Source organism: Pseudomyrmex gracilis, unplaced genomic scaffold, assembly GCF_002006095.1.
Source record: "Pseudomyrmex gracilis isolate BER0280 unplaced genomic scaffold, ASM200609v1 scaffold_1076, whole genome shotgun sequence".
In the NCBI taxonomy this organism is placed as follows: domain Eukaryota; kingdom Metazoa; phylum Arthropoda; class Insecta; order Hymenoptera; family Formicidae; genus Pseudomyrmex; species Pseudomyrmex gracilis.
The window spans coordinates 7,472-23,837 of NW_018021660.1; the positions used below are offsets into that span (position 1 = coordinate 7,472).

At 36.1% G+C, this 16,366-nt stretch overlaps 2 protein-coding genes and 1 long non-coding RNA gene across 9 annotated transcripts in view; all 3 read left to right on the top strand.

Annotated features, from left to right (window-relative positions):
- The first annotated feature begins 2,160 nt into the window (after positions 1 to 2,160).
- LOC109861836 lies at positions 2,161 to 2,858 on the top strand. Its single transcript, XR_002251028.1, has 3 exons — positions 2,161 to 2,193; positions 2,585 to 2,668; positions 2,770 to 2,858. It is a non-coding gene; the product is annotated as an uncharacterized LOC109861836 (long non-coding RNA).
- Positions 2,859 to 4,141: 1,283 nt separating this feature from the next.
- Positions 4,142 to 12,549, top strand: LOC109861834 (piggyBac transposable element-derived protein 4-like). Of its 7 annotated transcripts, XR_002251027.1 has the most exons (10): positions 4,144 to 5,046; positions 5,200 to 5,340; positions 5,419 to 5,639; positions 5,983 to 6,451; positions 6,524 to 6,732; positions 6,847 to 7,926; positions 8,047 to 8,307; positions 8,438 to 8,787; positions 9,127 to 9,260; positions 9,384 to 10,058. XR_002251027.1 is itself a non-coding variant. In XM_020441659.1 (9 exons), the coding sequence occupies exon 9, from the start codon at positions 10,069 to 10,071 to the stop codon at positions 11,554 to 11,556; it is 1,488 nt and encodes a 495-aa protein (XP_020297248.1). In that variant the 5' UTR covers positions 4,142 to 5,046; positions 5,200 to 5,340; positions 5,419 to 5,639; positions 5,983 to 6,451; positions 6,524 to 6,732; positions 6,847 to 8,307; positions 8,438 to 8,787; positions 9,127 to 9,260; positions 9,384 to 10,068; the 3' UTR covers positions 11,557 to 12,549. The 7 variants fall into 7 exon arrangements, 6 of the variants coding, with proteins under 6 accessions (XP_020297248.1, XP_020297249.1, XP_020297251.1 ...); XM_020441659.1 differs by having other exon boundaries at positions 4,142 to 5,046; positions 6,847 to 8,307; positions 9,384 to 12,549; XM_020441660.1 differs by having other exon boundaries at positions 4,142 to 5,046; positions 8,047 to 8,787; positions 9,384 to 12,549.
- Positions 12,550 to 13,381: 832 nt separating this feature from the next.
- LOC109861832 overlaps positions 13,382 to 16,366 on the top strand; it is a 5,190-nt gene continuing 2,205 nt past the window's right edge. The window contains exons 1-6 of the mRNA XM_020441654.1: positions 13,382 to 14,719; positions 15,289 to 15,441; positions 15,529 to 15,621; positions 15,724 to 15,768; positions 15,928 to 15,969; positions 16,127 to 16,348. Of these exons, the coding sequence (XP_020297243.1) occupies positions 14,641 to 14,719; positions 15,289 to 15,441; positions 15,529 to 15,621; positions 15,724 to 15,768; positions 15,928 to 15,969; positions 16,127 to 16,348 (634 nt within the window). The 5' untranslated portion in view covers positions 13,382 to 14,640. The remainder of the gene's footprint in view (positions 14,720 to 15,288; positions 15,442 to 15,528; positions 15,622 to 15,723; positions 15,769 to 15,927; positions 15,970 to 16,126; positions 16,349 to 16,366) is intronic.

Consider the following 16,366-nt stretch of genomic DNA (forward strand, 5'->3'; position numbering starts at 1 on the left):
ATGACGTAAGTAAACGTCATTAACATGACGTCATTTTTGACGAGACAAACTCACGTCGTCATTACGTTAATATCACGTCATAAACTAACGTCGAACTGGTCAAAAACTGACTTTATATTAACGTCATTATAACGTCAGCTGGTTGCCTGGGAATATTCATATAAGAACAATTAATATATATGGTGAAATTTCTGTAAGTTTATTGATCAGTTATCAGTTTTTTAATTTTATTTTAGAAAATGAAATTTATTATAAACTATACAAAAGATTTATATGCATCTTTATTGTCGTTAAGTATGCATAAAAATATATAGTAAATATGTAGTACAAATATAGTACAAGTATATATAGTACAAGTATAGTACAAATAAAAATATGCAAAAAAATATATATAGTACATATATATAGAAGTAAATATGTACTTACAAAAAATGTATTTTTATATGAAAATAAAAGTTATTTATATATAATAATGAAATATGTGAGAAATTAATATTAATGCAAATAACATATAATAGAGAAGGTTTTTTGGATTTGACCTGTGCATTAGTGTTATTTTTATACCGATTTTTTGTGGCTATTTTAATTCACTTTTTTAGGATTTCAAAAAGTACAGACTACTCTGAAATCTTGATGAAGTGAACTAAAATATCCATAAAACGTCGGTATAAAAAAAACGCTAATGCAAATCAAAAACCCAAATTCAGGAATGTAACTATTTAATAACAAAAGAAATAAAAGTTATATAACAAATTTAATAATTCAGATTACTGTTATATAACACTTACCCTAAGTTTTATATATGTTATATAACTATCCTATAACTTTTGTCACGGTTATATTACTTGTTACTTATGCGTTATATTTACGTTATATAACTGTTATTCATATGAGTAGGAAATTACTACTAACGTCTATATAACCTGCTGCATTTGTGTAATATTACGTGTTACATTTGGTTCTATTACGGCAATGTAACTATTATATACCTGCGTTTGCTGGGATTGATACATGGGATACTTGTAAAATAAAGAGAATTTTTGGCTCAGCAGGTAATATATATGTTTCATCACATTACTATTTTCAACAGATTAGCCAGTATATTTTTAGAGAATATTGTCATAATAAAACATTGTTTGTTATAATGAGCTATAAAATCTGTAAAAAAATATTTAAATCTTCTTTTGTTAAGATACTTGGGAACGAGCTCAGGAAAAATTAACAGATGCAATGGATACATCAACTGTCTTCGATTCTGAAGATTTCAATGAAGAAGAATGGAGATTACAAATGAAAAAACACAGAAGAGATAACGCGAGAAGAATTTATAGCAACGGATCTTCAGATAAAGACAACAGATTTTCAGAAGAAGAATGTATAATTCGTCGTCGTCGTAAAGCACCAAACGATGAATGCCATTATGAAAAAAAAGTCAAAAGAATATCTAACCAAAGTAACAGTCTTTTACAATTGCCATTACTACCCAAGCAACCAATTTTACTTTCATCGCCATTACCTGGTGTTTCCAATTCGCACATAGCTTCCACGTCAAAACTTGATAAATCTCTGAGCAACATACAAATAAGTAAGTTTTTGTTGTTACATAAAGATCTATACTAATACTGTATTTATTTGCAAATTTTAGTAAATTATAGATAGTGAAACAGTGCAATATGTCAACTGATTCTGCTGCTACATTGGCATTTCCACATCATTGTTCTAATTCTCCTAAAAAAAGAAGACTATCTGAATATAATGTTGATGATTTATCTACCAGTGGTAAATTTATTTTATGAAGTGTCTTTAGTAAGTTTTATCAAATTTCTAATAAAACTATATTAAACTTTTTTTTAAGATTTTAAGAACTTTATGGTAAAAAGTATTATAATATTATTAAGAAGAACAAAATGTCTTGAAGATAAAATAAACAAATGGGAAGCTCGAGAAGAGCAAGCAGTAAACGAAGAAAATATCGAAGAAGAATTCACATTTCCTCTCGAGAATGAAGATCAATTAGTAGAGTTTGAAACAAAATTAAAAAACCCTATATTCTTCCAGAAAATGGTAAGGTTTCAAATAAAAATTAATTATAAATTTAATAAAATGATTATTTAGTTGTCGTCTATCATTAAACAATCGGAAGGCAATTTGGCAACTACACTACACTACATTACAATATTTTTAAATCAATTGGTAAATATCATATTGATATGTATTTACCAATTATTTGTATCTATTAACATTTATAGTTTATAAAACTGTGAGTATGTACGTGTGTAACATGTATTATTTGTATAAAGCACGTTTTAAAAATAATTAAAATAAATTGTTCATTTTATTTTGAATCTGTATCAGAATCTCAGAAACACATTTTGATACAAATTCAAAATATAAAATAACAAACTTTATTTAAATTGTAAATATTATCTAATATACACATTTTTTAGCTTTATATGTATTTTTTAAAGTTTTTATAAGATTTTTAAATTCAATAGTTTTGCTTTATAGATTTCCTCCTTGAAAATAATTGGTGGAAGCAAAGTAAATTTAGCAACAAATGCAATTCTTAGCAAATTAATTGCAGATACGCTTGCCACAAAATATAGTTGGTATGGAAAAAAAGGAAAAAAGGCCTTCATGGAACTATTGACATCAAAGTTGATTATAAGTGAGTATTCTATCAGTAATAATAAATATTTTTTATATTGATCTGGATTACAAGACTACAAAAAAAAGTACTATCATTAAAATTGTTTCCTTTTATTCTAGAAACTGTACATATGATTCAGACACAATGTACTGACACACAAATAACAGAAGCTGCCTCAATATGGCTTGCTCAAGCACCAACAGATTTGAAACGTGTTGAAGCCAAGAAACAACAACGAGAACTTTTCGAAAACTGTATATTAGAACAATATGAAAATAATACCATTAATTAAGAATTTAAAAAAATTTAGGTGTTGACTCCGTAATAAGTGTTACAAATAAAAATAAGACAAGTTTTCTTTTACAGTCATAGATTATATTTAGTCTTGTTATAGACTCAAATTTATATATGTAACCTTATATAAAATATATATTTTTTAAAATATATTTTATGTTTGTTAATAATATATATTCTTATATATTCTTAATATATTCTTATAATGTGTGTGTGTGTGTGTGTGTATTGATGTGTTTAATAAATATATATTAAGTATAATAAACTTTGTTTTATCAATAATAATTCGTTCTAGATAGCACAAAAGTACAAAAAACATCATAGAAATATCCAAAACATTTTTACGATGTTTAAAACATTCTGAGACAGTAAAAAAAGTCCAAAAGACATCGTAGAAATGTTTTGAATATTTCTATGATGTTTTTTGAACTTTTGTGCTGTCTAGGAATTAGTATTAAATATATGAAAACAATTTTTTTCAATATTCTCCAAATATATCTACAACATTTTTTTTCAATATTTCAAAAAGATTGCAGAAATATTGCACAATATAGTTTAAAAGCGGACATAGAAATATTGTTGCAAGCTTTCAGCAATATTCCATGAAATATTTCAATCTTGCAAAATAATATTTCTGCAATGTTGTAGTAATATTTTGTGCTGTAGGTATGAAAAATCATGGCATCAAAATATATCATCATAAATTTACATTTACGCAATTGTGCACAATCGATAGTTCTACGCTCTACGTAGTTCATAGTTGACATCGATAAATTCATATTTCGAACGACTATCGATTAACTTCGTCGGTTTCGCTCGTTTAACCAACTTACGTCTATTGGTCTGCATCATGGTCTGCATCATGGTCGTGTCAAGTAATAAAAGAAGTTAAGTTATACATGTGAATGAACTAAGAAACTTTGCATATTTGTGACTTGATTTAAGGGGCGTATAGGCTGCCCCTTATAGCCCGCCAACCACTACCGCACCTATCTCTGACTACTCGATACTTGTCCATACTCATTCACATTCGGTTTTTTGTTCGTCTCGCCGAGACTAAAAATTTGCAATAAAGATATATATATGTATATGTATATGTGTGGGTGTGTTATAAGAAATAAATAACACATCTAGGTCACTTTAAAAATTAAATTAAAATTTATTTGGTATTTATGCATATGTGACTGCACGTCACTATTTACATTTGAAATAATTTAAATAACAAATTGTTGCTGATGTAAGAATCATCGCCACAAGTTGATTAAAAACTTGATTTATTCACAATTTTTATATCACTATTACAATTTTCACTTATTTTATTATTCGCGACGCTTACAATAATTAGTTAGACAAAATGATAGGTAAAACTGACCGACTGTATTTGACTGCTTGATTCTGACTGCTCGCCTCGGTTTGAAGGCGCACTTTTATAGGGCCTGAGTTCGGCCAAGGAAGGTTCTGGAGTTTTCCTTATTTGGTAATATTCTAGAGCATTCTCGAATGTTCGAGAATAATCTAGAATGTTCTAGATTCGGCTGTGTGCTAGGACAATCATTTCCTGTGTCGAAAGATTGCCTTATATGGTAAGGTATTTCGAAGGGTCGATGGTGCGTCACGGTTTTATCGCTAACCGTCGGTTTTTATGATACTTAAAATAAACATGGAAAGTTCTAGAATCTACGCGTAGCAACTAGACTAAGCTAAACAATGGTCACACTAATTTTTGCAGGTTATGTGTTCTTTGTTTCAACATTTTATATCGTGATTTTCAATACTTTTGCATATTTTGCATTGTGTAAATGTTATTGCAGCAACTTATTTAATTGTCAATAGCAAAATATGTACTAATAGTAAACATTTTGGCCATTATGTTACCAAAATGTCATGCTAATATCTCGGCAGTAATTACATGTCTCGCGTCTGGGACGTTTCAAAAAAACGTTATTTTACTTATAATGTTATTGCAACGTACAAGTAACATAATAATCGACTTTAACACATTTCTGTTATGTTGCAAGAACTTCACAAATGAGTTGTTTCTCTAAAACGTAGAGATAAAACATTTGTTGTCGCCGAGATGTTAGCGCAACGTTTTCAACAACGTAATGATCAAAATGTTTATTGAATATAATTGTTAATACATTAAGTCTAATTTTATATAAAAAATGTATTTTTATATTTTTTTGCTCTTTATTTACGCTACAGTCAATTTATCAGAACATGAAGTTGATTAATGAAAACTTTGTTGTTTACAGTTATAAGAAGTTTATGTCCGGACATATATACACAGTGCCGCATATAAGAGCAAGAGCGTATGTTTAATTTGCATGAATATGTCCGAACTGAGGTGCGAGCACTTTCCTTTACAAACAATGAAGAAAGGATCTTCCTTAAAAGTAAATTATAAAAATGTGCATGTGACTAATATTTATTATCAATAAATTAATTTATTATTATATATGTTTTGTTGATAGTTTACAAAAAACTTCTATGTAATTCAATTTGAAGACGGGATAGCACTAGTTCCTAATAACTGGTTGCGAATATCTGAAGACCAAAAGCAACAGTTTTGCTTCTACCCAAATTACGAAAAAAAGGCTGAATAAGGCTATACAGAGTAAAGAAATACCGGATTTGAAAAATGTACAAGCTGGTTGGGCGATGTATGATGTTCTACACGTTTTTGCTTCAGCAGGTATATATATTATTTACTGATTATTATTTATTGAAATTATTTATTGAAATCCGTTCCTTCTTACAAATAAAATTCATTTGTATTTCTTCTTGACAATATCGATCTAATAAATGCAATTAAAGTAACATAAACAAGAATTTATATCAATAGCCGAGACGTAATAATAAATGAAATTAAAAGTTTTGCTTTGACTTGATTCATTAGATCAATATTGCCGAAAGAAGAATGAATTTATTGAAAACTTTGATTTTCTTTCAATATCAATCTAGTGACATATAACTTAATACTAGTCTTGATTGTCTGTTAATGTTTTATATTTATAATTTTTAACAATTACATTCAGATACTTTTGAACGAGGTCAAGAAAAATTAAGAATGACTGAAAATACATCCGATATAAACACTTAGGATGAAGAAAATATGAAACAAACACGGCATGATAGAGCTGCTGCAAAACACTTTTTACGTCTGACAATGAATCTTCTGGTACAGAAAAGAAGTCTGGTCTATTTTCTCCTTTACCAGATTCGAAGGAATTTTCTAGACCACAAAAATTGTTCCTTTTGAAAAGGCCTGCCCATATTTTAGCAACCTACGAACATCCGAAAAAGTCAAAAGCAAAATTGTAACTGAGAAGAAACAATCAAAGATATTTCTGCAAGAAACGGAAGTGATTGCTAAACAAAAGTCAGAAGATAAAAATCAGAATCAATCATCACAAGAATCAATCAATGAAGAAAATGATTATTCCATTAATGAATACAATACAGAGTTAACAATACATCAAAATAATGAAGATCAATCTCAGAAAGGTTAAATATATTGCTAATAACCTTTTTAAATACAATATTTTAGACTATAACTCATGATATTTTAATTTTTAGTGTTAAAGGAAATTTTGAAAAAACCGCATCTTAATTGAAATGACATATATTGAAAGAAGGCTCAGAAGAATAGAAGATAAAGCAAACCATATTACAAATCAAGAAATTAATATAAATACTGTCGAAGCTTTTGCTTTTGACACCATTTCTTCTATAGAAGAGTTGGAATTGAACAAAATTTGAAAAATGTAGAATTTTTCATTAAAATGGTAAGTGTTCTTTTTTATATATTACAATTATGAATTATGTATGATATTGCAATATTTACATTTTTTTTCATAGTTTTATTTTAATTATTCACATTTCATGGTAATTTATTTCAGAGAAACTTTTTGAAATTAAAAGGCGGAACAAATCTACAAGACACGATAAAAAATATATTTAAAACATTAATAAAGGACGAAATATTAATGTTACACAGCTGGAAAGAAGCTCGAGGAAAAACTGCATTACGAAATTTCAAAATTGTCAATTTAATCATAGGTAAAGGTTTAACCATTGTCAATTTAATCACAGATAAAATTTACGTTAAGGTTATATTTCGAAATTGACTGTTTCTGCTGACTTCTTCTGTCTATCTCGGCACTGTGATCAGCATAGGATAAAACAAACATCGATTACGAGATTCGATTGCGAGTAGCCGTCGTGCGTGCATCGTTCCGAGTACGCTTCCGATAGCCTAGTCAGTTCCTGTGCTCTGCTTTGTCTCCGTCTTTTATTTTGCTGTGTATACCCGCCTTCTGTTGGGCCCGCCCGGCCCGCTTGCTTGCATGCTTGCTTGCATGCGTGCTTGCACGCCTGCTTCTTCTTCCTGCCTGTCCGCGACCCATTTCTAACCTTAAATAGAAATCTTATGATTTCGTGGTGGAGAGTGCAAGTGCATGTGAACAGTGAATAGTGCTTTACCCCCTATGCAAGAGAACAGCTGCAGTATGGAATACGACGACGCCCGAGAGTTGTCCCGTCCGGACGCTTCGTCGAACCCGGGCCGTTGAGGACTCCCTTGGAGACCACATTGGTCGGACGTGGGCAGAATTCACAGTTACGTATGCTGCCTTCGAGCATCAAAAAAAGGAATTTATCAACCCAGGCCAGCCCCCTCTTTGAAAAGGGTGCTGCCGCCAAAAAAAAGTCTATAAAATCCGCCTTCGCGGATCAAGGCGTCCTGCGGGTTACTTCGCCAGAGAGCCGCAGGCCGCTGCTGATAGACTCTCCGCTCACCGCCGAGGCTAATAACAACGATAACATGACCTCTAATATGGAGAGTTTGCCCTTCGTCGACAACAACAGATATTATTTTGACTCCTTGCCACCATATGTGGTATTCATCGAAAAGATACGTACATATCATCAACATTCGCAGAGTTCAATAGCGGATAAACAGCTTTCCGTCGTCGGATTTGGTAAGCGTCTTTTCAAAGCAGACAATAACATATTTACGGATTCGTACGACCTCAAGGTCAAAGACAGCTCGAAATTTTCCGTTTGCTTCCCTACACCTAAACAAGCTAACGCCTGCGTAGAATCTTTCAAACAATTTTCCAGTGACATCGTTCCGGGCGAAAAATGGCATGCTTTCATACCCAATTATAAGGTTATAAAGCAGTTTATCACCCGCGGCATCGACGAAAACGAAGACCCTGAAACGGTTCAAGGCGCTCTAAGACCGCCCCCTGAATACAACGTCGAGTGGACGCCTCCTTTTGAGGTTACCAGAATGCGTCGCCGAGTTTGCGTCCCCAAAGCCTCCACTTCGCTCCGGAATGCTTCCATAAATAAAACTAGTAATCCTGTTGAATCTTCATATATCTATGTAGACACGGACTTATATATAGCCAAATTTAAAACCTTGCATGTTCCTGATTCACTGATTTTTATGAGCAAACGTGTTTTCTTGGACTCGCTGGTCCCTAGGATCCGCAGATGCAACGCATGCCAACGTTTTGGACACCTGGCGCAATATTGCAGAGCCGGGACTGCCCCGCATAAATTCATCTGTGAGAGATGCGGGAAGAGAGGTCATCCCGGGTCTGCGTGCGCCAACCCCGCGATGTATCAACTGCATCAGGGCCCGCCTGGATTGCGTGGATCACGAGGCCTCTTCCAACATTTATCCATCTTTTCTTAAGAAAAAAGGAGTAAAAATCATTATGGCCAGGTACAAAGTCCTTCGCCCGGAGGCCGAAGATATCTACGCCAAGTGTGGAGGCGTCCCTGGGCGGGCGAAGCGGGGTACCCCCGCGTGGTCCCGCCCCCTACATTAGGTGATTATCTGCCGGCTTCAATAACCTCAAGACCTTTTCGCCGTGCGGCGCCATCCTACGCGGAGGCTGCCGCCGATTCTTCGGTTCGGCCTTCGCTTCGGCGACCGAACCGCGCGTGCTGCGCGCGCGCCGACCTTGGTTGGCCTCCTATTCCTCACTCTTCATATTCCAAAACTCCGAAACCTCGTCCTATCCCTCCTGTCCTTCTCCCTTCATCCTCCCGCAACAACCCTCCCTCTCCCCCTTCCTTCATGGATAATCGAGATTCTAAAGTTTCAGAGATCATTAAGTTTCAACCTGTCCGTTCTTCTTCCAATAAAATTGTTTCTTCTTTCCCAGTCAACGGTAGTATAGCCCCGGCCGTCTTCTTCGAGCTCCTCCAGCGCATAAAAGCTAAATATACAGAAAAATTTGCCGCTAATATTCAACTGTCGGACACAGCAAGCCGCAACTTCATCTCCTCTATATTTGAGGTAATCTTTTCCTAATCTTTTAACTTTCGCTAATCATCTGAACACCAATGACTTTTTTAAAAATTCTACAATAAAATTGTAGAGCTCTTATCCCGCGACTTGCTGATTTGAATTTTCTTTTAGAGGAACACCGGGTCAACATTGCGGCTCTCAGCGAGACTCATCTCTCTTCACAATCCCTAGTGAATTTCGCCAACTATTCCGTTGTGTCCAGAGATAGAAATCGATTTGGTGAAGGAGTCCCTATCCTTATTGATAAAACATTCAAGTTTGAATTAATCTCGCACGGACGGCTACAACGTGAATTTTGCGTGCGATTTCCCTTTGCAAGCGATTCTTATTTGCGAGCGGTTGCGATGCACATCGACGTGCAATAATATTAACACGTTAAGCGCCACGCCGNATTTTTGCGCCTTTCCGCTTAAGCCACAGTAAGCCGTCAGGCAGGCCCTGCCGGGCCGCGCGCCGATAGGCGAGCCAGAGTATAAACAGATGACGGGTAACGTAACCCGGGTTGAGGACCGGAGCTTGTCTTCGTATGTTTATCTCTCCACTTGCAGCTAAACTGTACTCGAGAGCCTGTCATTTTCTGATCGTAATAAATACTATGTATATACTTTGTTTATATCCTTATAGTCCCTTCTCCTTGGTAGAAGATAAAAAACTGAAAAGCGAGGCCTAATGACGCTCGAACGCGTAAGAAATCCTCAGTTGCATACATATCGTAGCCCAGTTTCGTTGAGTTTCCAAGTTTTCTCGTACTTCTTCTTGACTAGAAATTCAAAATTTTGTTGGCCCAAAAATNAGGATGTCATCAAGTGATACGTCAAGTGAACAAATTTTAGTGCCTACAATTCGTCATCGTCGTGTATTGCGCTCGTCGAGCGATGAAAGTTCATCAGAGAATACGCATGTGGATACTAATCCAACGGGTAATCAAGAATGGTTCGATCCTCGAGGAAATCAACCTATTATAAAAGCTTTTACAAGCGAATGTGGGGTTGACATATCTAATATCACATTACAAAATCGTCGGAATGTGAAAGACTTTTACGCTTTACTGGTGACGGAAGAAATGCTTCAGGAAATAAGCGATCAAACAAATATATATGCAGTGCAAAANCAATCAATGAATGCTTCAAGGCGTATAAATAAGTGGNTCCCTACAAATAAAAATNAAATCGAGCGCTTATTTGGGCTCATCATATGGATGGGATTGGTAAAATATCCAGCGATATATTTATACTGGTCCAGGGATNCGCAATATTATCATCCATTCCCACACAAAGTAATGAGCAGNAACCGATTTGAAATTCTTTTGAGGATGCTTCACTTTTGCAACAATNAAACAGCAGATGTCACCAACCGATTATACAAGATCCAGCCGATTATCGACGAATTGAATAGAAATTTTAAAAAATATTACCATCCGACAGAAGTAATTTGTATTGACGAATCNATGATTCNATTTCGTGGACGAATTATATTCCGACAATACTTGAANCAGAAGAAACATAANTATGGGATCAAAATTTTCAAACTCAGCTGTGGTCTCGGCTACACATATAATTTCAGTGTTTACAGTGGCAAAACTTTCGACAAAGTGAACACGACGTCAACCAATGTAGTTATGAATTTGTGCNAAGGTATACTTCATAAAGGACATACCCTCTGTACCGACAATTGGTACACCAGTGTAAACTTGGCCAAGAAACTGATAAAGAAAGATACTCACTTGATTGAGACACTAAGGAGTAACCGCAAGGATACCCCAAAAGAAGTGGTATTCAAGAAGCTAAAACGGGGGGAATGTGTCGCAAAAGAGAGTAAAGAAGGGATCACAGTTTTGAAGTGGAAAGAGAAGCGTGACGTTNTGTTACTTTCGACCAAACATACACTCCAAATGGAGACCGTTCAAACAAAATCAAAAATTGTTAGTAAACCAACAATTGTTATAGACTATAATGCGGGGAAAAAATCGATTGACCTATCAGATCAAGTTGCTGCATACAGTAATCCATTACGAAAATCGATGAAATGGTATCGAAAATTAGGTTTTGAGTTGTTAATGAACACTGCTGTTGTAAATTCNTTCTTTATATACCAAGAAACAACAGGCCAAACAATGTCTATCACAATGTACCGCAAAAAATTAGTTGACGGACTTATGCAGGAGAACGAGGAACAAGTGGACACCCGTGTAAATCCTCGGCATCACTTGGAAAAAAAAAAGGCAGTGCGCACAAAACTAGAAAATACTGCACCGAATGCTATAATCAAAATACACGAATGTTAGGACCAAAGACAGCTAAAAATATAACGCAAAAAGTAACACCCTTTTGTAACTAATGTACAAAAAAACCTCACCTTTGCATATCTTGTTTTAATAAGTTACATTAATGTTTTTAAGTATTCTATTCTATTCCTTGAAACATGGACCATACAAAAACCGATACCGCATAATTTAAATGTTCACTCTCACAAATACGCAAGGACCGACACACGCGCCGCGATAGAAAAACGAAAAATCTGTCGCCGGTCCCTGCGGACCGGCGTGGTCTGAACGGAAAGTCTAGCGCCGGTCCCTAGGGACCGGCGTGGCGCTTAACGTGTTAAGGCATGCGACTTTTGCTTAACTTTTTTTTTAGCTTTTTCGCGTTTGCGATGCACATCGACGTGCAATAATATTAAGGCATGCTGTAATATTAAAGCGTGCGAATTTTTTCTTTAGTTCTACCACTTTTTTGCATTTGCGATGCACTACTAAGTGCACTAATTTTAAGGCATGCAATTTTTTAAAGCGAGCGATAGGAACCACCGGTCCCTTCCCGCTCCAACCGAAAGAAGATGTCGTCTTGGGCCGTTCACGAAGCACAGGAGATAACGGAAGTAAAGGATACCGTTAGGACATCGACCCACAGGGAAACGATGTCGGGTGGATCTCCTGGTCAGTCTGTTGCGGTCAAGACGAGAACAGTGCGAAGTACGTCCCGTTCCCTGTCTGCCAAGGCGGGGCATGTGGCGAGTAGGCTGAAGACTAGCTACCGCCAAATAACGAGACTGTTAGAGTGTGCCCACCTAAATAGGAAATTGGTCCAAGCAGTAGCAACATCGTTGGTGTCTACAGGCATAGGGCCGGCGACCAGGCTAGCGTGGGCAGAGGACATAAAGAGCGGAGGCGAATTCTCCCCAGATAGCGTCCCGGGCATGGTCACAGCACCCAAAGTGACCCTAATAACCTGAGCGGGGTTGGTGGATGACGTTTCCGACGGCGATGGCAATTCTGTAATTTTTCCAGGGTTGCTGGATTCGGGCAGAGAAGTCTTGAGCCAGGGTGAGCTCGAGGGGACCTATGTTTATACTCGGTGCCACTGGTGCTGGGTCTTCCCTCGTGCCAGCCCGGGTTTGTCCAATCTATCTCTTCCATGAGCTACGGGGGGAGAAGAATGTGCCATCTGAGCACGAGCCCACCTCCAGACGAGCGTGGGATGATTGTGTCGGTAGGTAGGTATAGCTCTGCCTGCCTGCCCACGGGTGGATGGGGTTGGTTGGAGGCGTGCGCCCAAATCCACAACAAAGAACAGCACGCCTTAAACGGGAATATAGACAGGGTGGAGTCAGGTGGTAGTAGAGAGTCAACCGTCACCCACCTGGGGTACGTTCCAAAATCCTACTTTGGTTACCATAGACCGTTCCAAAACCTTTGTGGTAGTTCTACGGTAGACTGGTAATAGTGTTCCAAAACACTTAGGTTGGTCGACCACGAGTTAACTTTTATGACCACTCAAAATTGAGAGGTTGTGAAAGTTACCCATTCGAAAAGGCGGGAAAAGTGCAGTTAGCATGTTAGGCTAATATTACATTTGTCGTACGACAAAGTTTTTAAGTGTGTTGATTGCTGTTGGATAGAATATCCAAAAAGATTTAGAATTTCTTAATTTTGTAGCCAATCAACATACTTAAAAAATTTGTCGTACGACAAATGTAATATTAGTCTTATATAAGCATAATTGAACTTCAAATAGATGTAGAGGTTTTGATAGTCTGATATATTTTTATATTTTTATTTATAGATTTTGAAAAGAAACTNCAATGTACCGCAAAAAATTAGTTGACGGACTTATGCAGGAGAACGAGGAACAAGTGGACACCCGTGTAAATCCTCGGCATCACTTGGAAAAAAAAAAGGCAGTGCGCACAAAACTAGAAAATACTGCACCGAATGCTATAATCAAAATACACGAATGTTAGGACCAAAGACAGCTAAAAATATAACGCAAAAAGTAACACCCTTTTGTAACTAATGTACAAAAAAACCTCACCTTTGCATATCTTGTTTTAATAAGTTACATTAATGTTTTTAAGTATTCTATTCTATTCCTTGAAACATGGACCATACAAAAACCGATACCGCATAATTTAAATGTTCACTCTCACAAATACGCAAGGACCGACACACGCGCCGCGATAGAAAAACGAAAAATCTGTCGCCGGTCCCTGCGGACCGGCGTGGTCTGAACGGAAAGTCTAGCGCCGGTCCCTAGGGACCGGCGTGGCGCTTAACGTGTTAAGGCATGCGACTTTTGCTTAACTTTTTTTTTAGCTTTTTCGCGTTTGCGATGCACATCGACGTGCAATAATATTAAGGCATGCTGTAATATTAAAGCGTGCGAATTTTTTCTTTAGTTCTACCACTTTTTTGCATTTGCGATGCACTACTAAGTGCACTAATTTTAAGGCATGCAATTTTTTAAAGCGAGCGATAGGAACCACCGGTCCCTTCCCGCTCCAACCGAAAGAAGATGTCGTCTTGGGCCGTTCACGAAGCACAGGAGATAACGGAAGTAAAGGATACCGTTAGGACATCGACCCACAGGGAAACGATGTCGGGTGGATCTCCTGGTCAGTCTGTTGCGGTCAAGACGAGAACAGTGCGAAGTACGTCCCGTTCCCTGTCTGCCAAGGCGGGGCATGTGGCGAGTAGGCTGAAGACTAGCTACCGCCAAATAACGAGACTGTTAGAGTGTGCCCACCTAAATAGGAAATTGGTCCAAGCAGTAGCAACATCGTTGGTGTCTACAGGCATAGGGCCGGCGACCAGGCTAGCGTGGGCAGAGGACATAAAGAGCGGAGGCGAATTCTCCCCAGATAGCGTCCCGGGCATGGTCACAGCACCCAAAGTGACCCTAATAACCTGAGCGGGGTTGGTGGATGACGTTTCCGACGGCGATGGCAATTCTGTAATTTTTCCAGGGTTGCTGGATTCGGGCAGAGAAGTCTTGAGCCAGGGTGAGCTCGAGGGGACCTATGTTTATACTCGGTGCCACTGGTGCTGGGTCTTCCCTCGTGCCAGCCCGGGTTTGTCCAATCTATCTCTTCCATGAGCTACGGGGGGAGAAGAATGTGCCATCTGAGCACGAGCCCACCTCCAGACGAGCGTGGGATGATTGTGTCGGTAGGTAGGTATAGCTCTGCCTGCCTGCCCACGGGTGGATGGGGTTGGTTGGAGGCGTGCGCCCAAATCCACAACAAAGAACAGCACGCCTTAAACGGGAATATAGACAGGGTGGAGTCAGGTGGTAGTAGAGAGTCAACCGTCACCCACCTGGGGTACGTTCCAAAATCCTACTTTGGTTACCATAGACCGTTCCAAAACCTTTGTGGTAGTTCTACGGTAGACTGGTAATAGTGTTCCAAAACACTTAGGTTGGTCGACCACGAGTTAACTTTTATGACCACTCAAAATTGAGAGGTTGTGAAAGTTACCCATTCGAAAAGGCGGGAAAAGTGCAGTTAGCATGTTAGGCTAATATTACATTTGTCGTACGACAAAGTTTTTAAGTGTGTTGATTGCTGTTGGATAGAATATCCAAAAAGATTTAGAATTTCTTAATTTTGTAGCCAATCAACATACTTAAAAAATTTGTCGTACGACAAATGTAATATTAGTCTTATATAAGCATAATTGAACTTCAAATAGATGTAGAGGTTTTGATAGTCTGATATATTTTTATATTTTTATTTATAGATTTTGAAAAGAAACTGTTGTTTTTTTTCATCAGCATGACAAATAATATTAATAACATCATACTTGAAAAAGGACGACATTCTATAACTCTTGACGAAAATAAACAACCAACTAGAGGTGAAAATAATGGTATATTGGTGTTTGATAAAATAGGTAAGTAGTTTTAGTTATTTAGTTATTTAGTTTAAATATAAANGAATTATCTGTAAATCATGTATGTATTATTGGTATGTTTTCCAGAAAATATGCTTATTGAAGTGCCATTCTCANCAGAGATTGCATCATTTTTTAATCTCTCAAATGAAACACAAGTAACTCCCGAATATGATCCATGTAAGTAATATAAAGTTTATTATTTTTTTAATTTTTTATTATAATATCAGTTTTCACATATAAAGCATTACTATATAAATTTTTTACTATTTTTTATTTTAGATGTATATTCGAGTGACANTAACAATGCCAGCTCATCAAATGCAAGTATGTAAAGAAAAGCAAATTTATTTTCTATGTATATATGTATATGTGCTTATTTATTTAGTATAAATATATTATGCTTTTAATATTGCTATATATTTTTTTGTGCTATATAATTTATTTATATATTACTATATAATTTTTTCCTATTTTTTATTTTAGACTTATATTTGAGTGACAGTACCAATTCCAGCTCCAGTGGAAGTATGTAAAAAAAAGCAATATTATTTTCTATGTATATATTTGTTTATTTAGTATTACTACATTATTCTTTTATTATGTATTTAATATTATAGTAGAGTAATATATTATACTCTTAATATATATATATATATTAATTTGGTTATTAATTGCTTTTCAGTTAAATGGGATGATAAAGCTGTAAAACTTCTTTTTGCATTATATAAAGATTATGAAAATGATTTTAAAAGTACTTCCATTAAAAATGATGTAGTGTGGGATACAATTAAAAATAAAATGATGATTGATGGAGGTTACAATTTTACAAAAACACAGATAAAAGATAAATGGATGAATATGCGTAAAAGTTATATGAGAGTTAAAGATCATAACAAACAAACAGGTGCTCCACTTAAAACAT